At 48.9% G+C, this 5,235-nt stretch overlaps 1 protein-coding gene across 1 annotated transcript in view; it reads left to right on the top strand.

The window, feature by feature from the left end:
* Positions 1 to 5,235, top strand: part of LOC103614922 (maestro heat-like repeat-containing protein family member 1) — a 14,835-nt gene that overhangs the window by 3,318 nt on the left and 6,282 nt on the right. Inside the window, exons 4-6 of the mRNA XM_017733335.1 lie at positions 562 to 956; positions 3,058 to 3,156; positions 3,497 to 3,657. Coding sequence (XP_017588824.1) covers positions 562 to 956; positions 3,058 to 3,156; positions 3,497 to 3,657 — 655 coding nt within the window. The remainder of the gene's footprint in view (positions 1 to 561; positions 957 to 3,057; positions 3,157 to 3,496; positions 3,658 to 5,235) is intronic.

Here is a 5,235-nt window from a genome sequence, read left to right as displayed (position 1 = left end):
AATGGGATTGGGAATGGGATTGGGAATGGGGGGATTGGGGGAATTGGGAATGGGAATGGTGGGAATGGGAATGGGGGGATTGGGAATAGGAATGGGAATGGGATTGGAGATAGTGGGATTGGGAATGGTGGGATTGGGATTGGTGGGAATGGGATGGGGAATGGGAATGGGATTGGGAATGAGGGGATTGGGATTGGGAATAGTGGGATTGGGAATGGGGGCATTGGGAATGGCAGGAATTTTTGGGAAGTTTTTGGAGAGTTGGGAATGGGAATGGGGGGAATGGGGGGATTGGGAATGGGGGGACTGGGAATGGGGGGATTGGAAAAGATGGGAATGGGAATGGTGGGATTGGGATTGGTGGGAATGGGATGGGGAATGGGAATGGGATAGGGAATGGTGGAATTGGGAATGGTCGGATTTGGGGAAACTTCAGGAATTTTTGGGAAGTTTTTGGAGAGTTTGGGAATTTTGGGGAAAAGTTTCGGGAGGTTTGGGGAATTTTGGGGAATTTTGGAGAAACTTCGGGAATTTTTGGAAAGCTTGGGAAATTTTGTGAAGTCGTGGGGAATTTTTGGGAAATTCGGGAAGTTTTGGGGAATTTTTGGGACGTTATGGGGAATTTTGGGGAAATCTGGGACCTTTCGGGGACTTCTGGGAGCTTTTGGGAACTTTCTGGAATCCCGGGGAGCTCCCAACCCATGGAAGGATCGCGACGGGATCGCTCCTCCCATCCCAACCCTTCCCGGCATTCCCGAAATTCCCGGCATTCCCGAAATTCCCGGAATTCCAGGAGCCCATCCAGGAGTGGCAGGGGGCCGCCAGCGACGTCCTGGTGGAAATCGGGAAGCGCTTCCTGAACAAAGTCATGGAAGAGGTGCTGGGCAAATTCCAGCCGGGAATTCTGCCCCACCCCTTCGTGCTCCGCACCTTCGCCGAGCTGGCGGCGGCCAACGGTGAGAGGCCGCCCGATCCCGGCGGAATTGCCGCCGGGAAACTCGGGAATTCCTCGGCAGCCGGGATGGGGAGTCGGGAAAAGTGATTTGGGGGATTTTCCCGATTTTTCTGGGATTTTCTGGGATTTTCCCCGGATTTTTATGGGATTTTCCCCGGATTTTCTGGGATTTTTCCCCAGATTTTTTCCTGGATTTTTCTGGGATTTTCTGGGATTTTTCCATGATTTTTTCCAGGAGTTTTATGGGATTTTTCCCAGATTTTTCTGGGATTTTCTGGGATTTTTCCGGGATTTTTCCCCGGATTTTTTCCTGGATTTTTTAGGGATTTTCCCCAGATTTTTCCGGGATTTTCCCCAGATTTTTCTGGGATTTTCTGGGATATTTCCATGATTTTTTCTGGGATTTTTCCCAGATTTTTCCAGGATTTTCTGGGATTTTTCCTGGAATTTTCCGGGATTTTCCCCAGATTTTTTCCAGGATTTTTCTGGGATTTTCCCCAGATTTTTCTGGGATTTTCTGGGATATTTCCATGATTTTTTCTGGGATTTTTCCCAGATTTTTCCAGGATTTTCTGGGATTTTTCCTGGAATTTTCCGGGATTTTCCCCAGATTTTTTCCAGGATTTTTCTGGGATTTTCCCCAGATTTTTCTGGGATTTTCTGGGATATTTCCATGATTTTTTCTGGGATTTTTCCCAGATTTTTCCAGGATTTTCTGGGATTTTTCCTGGAATTTTCCGGGATTTTCCCCAGATTTTTTCCAGGATTTTTCTGGGATTTTCCCCAGATTTTTCTGGGATTTTTCAGAAAACTCGGGAATTCCTCGGGAATGGGGATGGGCAGCTGGGAAAAGTGATTTTCGGGATTTTCCCGATTTTTCTGGGATTTTTTCCCGGATTTTTCAGGGGTTTTTTTATTTTTCCGTGATTTTTTCCTGGATTTTTCTGGGATTTTTCCCGGATTTTTCTGGGATTTTTCCCCGGATTTTTTCCAGTATTTTTCTGGGATTTTTCCTGGGATTTTCCCCAGATTTTTCCGGGATTTTTCCTGGATTTTTCTGGGATTTTTCCCAGATTTTTCTCGGATTTTCTGGGACTTTTCCGGGATTTTTCTGGGATTTTTCCCAGATTTTTCTGTGATTTTCTGGGATTTTTCCCCGGATTTTTTCCAGGATTTTTCCGGGATTTTCCCCAGGTTTTTCTGGGATTTTTCCTGTATTTTTCTGAAAACTTGGGAATTCCTCGGGAATGGGGATGGGCAGCTGGGAAAAGTCGCTTTTCCCACCTTGGGAATTCTGGGATTGCTGGGAGTTTGGGGGATTTTTCCAGTTTTCCCAACTCTTGGAGGGAATTCCAAGAGCTCGGCTGAGCCTGGGGAGGAGGGGATGGAATTTTTCCTGAGTTGGAATTTTCCAGAGCCGGAATTTTCCAGAGCCAGGATTTTCCTGAGCCGGGACTTTCCCAAGCCAGAATTTTCCAGAACCGGAATTTTCCCAAGCCGGAATTTTCCAGAACTGGAATTTTCCAGAGCCAGAATTTTCCCAAGCTGGAATTTCCCCAATCTGGGATTTTCCAGAACCGGAATTTTCCTGAGCTGGAATTTTCTGGAACCGGAATTTTCCAGAACCGGAATTTTCCAGAACCGGAACTTTCCCGAGCCGGAACTTTCCCGAGCCGGAATTTTCCAGAACTGGTATTTTCCCAAGCCGGAATTTTCCTGATCTGGAATTTTCCGGAACCGGAATTTTCCTGATCTGGATTTTTCCCAAACCGGAGTTTTCCAGAACCAAAATTTTCCAGAACCGGAATTTTCCCAAACTGGAATTTTCCGGAACCGGAATTTTCCAGAACCTGAATTTTCCCGAGCCGGAATTTTTTTCCCGAGCCGGGATTTTCCCGATCCAGAATTTTCCTGAGCAGGAATTTTCCCGAACCGGAATTTTTTTCCCGAGCCGGAATTCCGAGCTGCCCCTTTCCCGAGGCGTCTCTGGGAATTCCTCTGGAGACGGAGCCAAATCCCGGAATTTCCTGGGTGTTTCCCATTCCCGGCCGCCTTTGGTTGGGAATAAAACCTTTCCCGTTGTTTTTTTTCCCTTTTCCCAGTTTTCGGGATGGTTCCGTTCCTGAATTCCATCCTGGGAACGCTGCTGCCCATGCTGGGAATGGCCCGGGCCGATCCCGCCAAATGCGGCTGCTGCTACGGGACCCAAAGAATTCCTCAACATTCCCAGAAATTCCCCCAAAATTCCCCAAAAATCCCAACCCTTCCTGAAGCTTCCAAAAAGCTTCCAAAAATTCCTAAAAATTGCCTAAAATTCCTAAAGATTCCTAAAAATTCCCAGAAATTCCCCAAAAATTCTCAGAAAGTCCCGACCCTTCCTGAAGCTCCCAAAAAGCTTCCAAAAATTCCTAAAAATTACCCAAAATTCCTAAAAGTTGCCTGAAATTCCCAAAAAATCCCTAAAATTCCCCAAAAATTCCCCCAAATTCCCCCAAATTCCCCAAGAATTCCCAGCTTTCCCGGCATTCCCGGTTTTTCCAGCTCTGCAGCGCTTCAGCGAGAGCATCCAGGAATATTTGGCCAACCTGGACCAGGCCCCGGATCCCACGATCCGCAGGGACGCCTTTTCCCAGGAAATCGGCGCCGCCTTCGAGCTCCTGTTCTCGGCCTGGCTGCAGCACCGCGAGGCCAAGGTGGGAATGCCGCGATCGGGATCGATCGGGATCAATCGGGATCAATCGGGATTGGGATCGGGATCAGGATTGATCGGGATCGGGATTGATCAGGATTGGAATTGGAGTTGGGATTGGTTGGGATTGGGATTGGTGTCAGAATTGGGATTGGGATCAATCAGGATTGGGATCGGGATTGGGATCGGTTGGGATTGGGATGGATTGGGGTCGGGATTGGGATCAGGATTGGAATTGGGATTGGGATTGGTCCAGATTGGAGTTGGGATTGGGAGTAGGATTGGGATTGGGATTGGGATCGGGATCGGCACTGGGATTGGGATTGGGATCGATTGGGATCGGGGTTGGGATTGGGATCAGGATTGGGAACAATCTGGATCGGGGTCGGGATTGGGATCGGGATTGGGATTGGGATCAGGATTGGGAACAATCAGGATCGGGGTCGGGATTGGGATCGGGATTGGGATTGGGATCAATCGGGATCAGGATTGGGATCGATTGGGATTGGTCAGGATTGGGATTGGAATTGGGATTGGTTGGGATTGGGATTGGGATTGGTCAGGATTGGGATTGGGATCAATGGGGATCGCGATCGGGATGGATCGGGATTGGGATGGGCACCGGGATCGGGATTGGGATGGGGATCAGAATCGGGATTGATGAGGATTGGGATCAGGATTGGGATTGGGATGGGGATTGGGATCAGAATCAGCATTGATCAGGATTGGGATTGGGATCGATTGGGATCGGGATTGGGATCGGGATGGGGATTGGGATTGGGATTGGGATCAGAATCAATTGGGATCAGAATCAGGATTGATCAGGATTGGGATTGGGATCGATTGGCACTGGGATCGGGATTGGGATGGGGATTGGGATCAGGATCACTTGGGGTCCGAATCAGGATTGACCGGGATTGGGATCGTTTGGGATTGGGATGGGGATTGATTGGGATTGGGATCAGGATTGATCGGGATCAGGATTGGGATTGGGATTGGGATGGGAATTGGGATCAGGATCGGGATTGGGATCAGCATTGATTGGGATCAGAATCAGCATTGATCAGGATTGGGATCGGGATCATTTGGGATCAGGATGGGGATTGGGAATTGGGATCAGGATCGGGATTGGGATTGATCGGGATTGGGATGGGGATTGGGATCAGGATCGGGATTGGGATCAGAATCAGCATTGATCAGGATCGGGATTGGGATCGATTGGGCTCCGGATGGGGATTGGAATTGATTGGGATTGGGATTGGGATTGGGATTGGGATCAGGATTGATCGGGATTGGGATGGGGATTAGAATCGATTGGGATCAGAATCAGGATTGATCAGGAATGGGATCAGGATCGTTTGGGATCGGGATGGGGATTGGGAATTGGGATGGGGATCGGGATCAGGATCGGGATTGGGATCAGAATCAGGATTGATCAGGATTGGGATCGGGATCATTTGGGATCGGGATCGGGATGGGGATTGGGATCAGAATCAGGATCAGCATCGGGATCCCTCGGGATCATTTGGGGCCGGGATTGGAATTTTCCGGAGTTTCCCGCCGGAATTGCGGGATTTTCCGGGATTTTCCC

Source organism: Corvus brachyrhynchos, unplaced genomic scaffold (genome assembly GCF_000691975.1).
Source record: "Corvus brachyrhynchos isolate BGI_N302 unplaced genomic scaffold, ASM69197v1 scaffold1045, whole genome shotgun sequence".
Lineage (NCBI taxonomy): Eukaryota > Metazoa > Chordata > Aves > Passeriformes > Corvidae > Corvus > Corvus brachyrhynchos.
The sequence above is the reverse complement of the archived record's forward strand: the minus strand, read 5'-3'. Positions and strand labels throughout refer to the sequence as shown.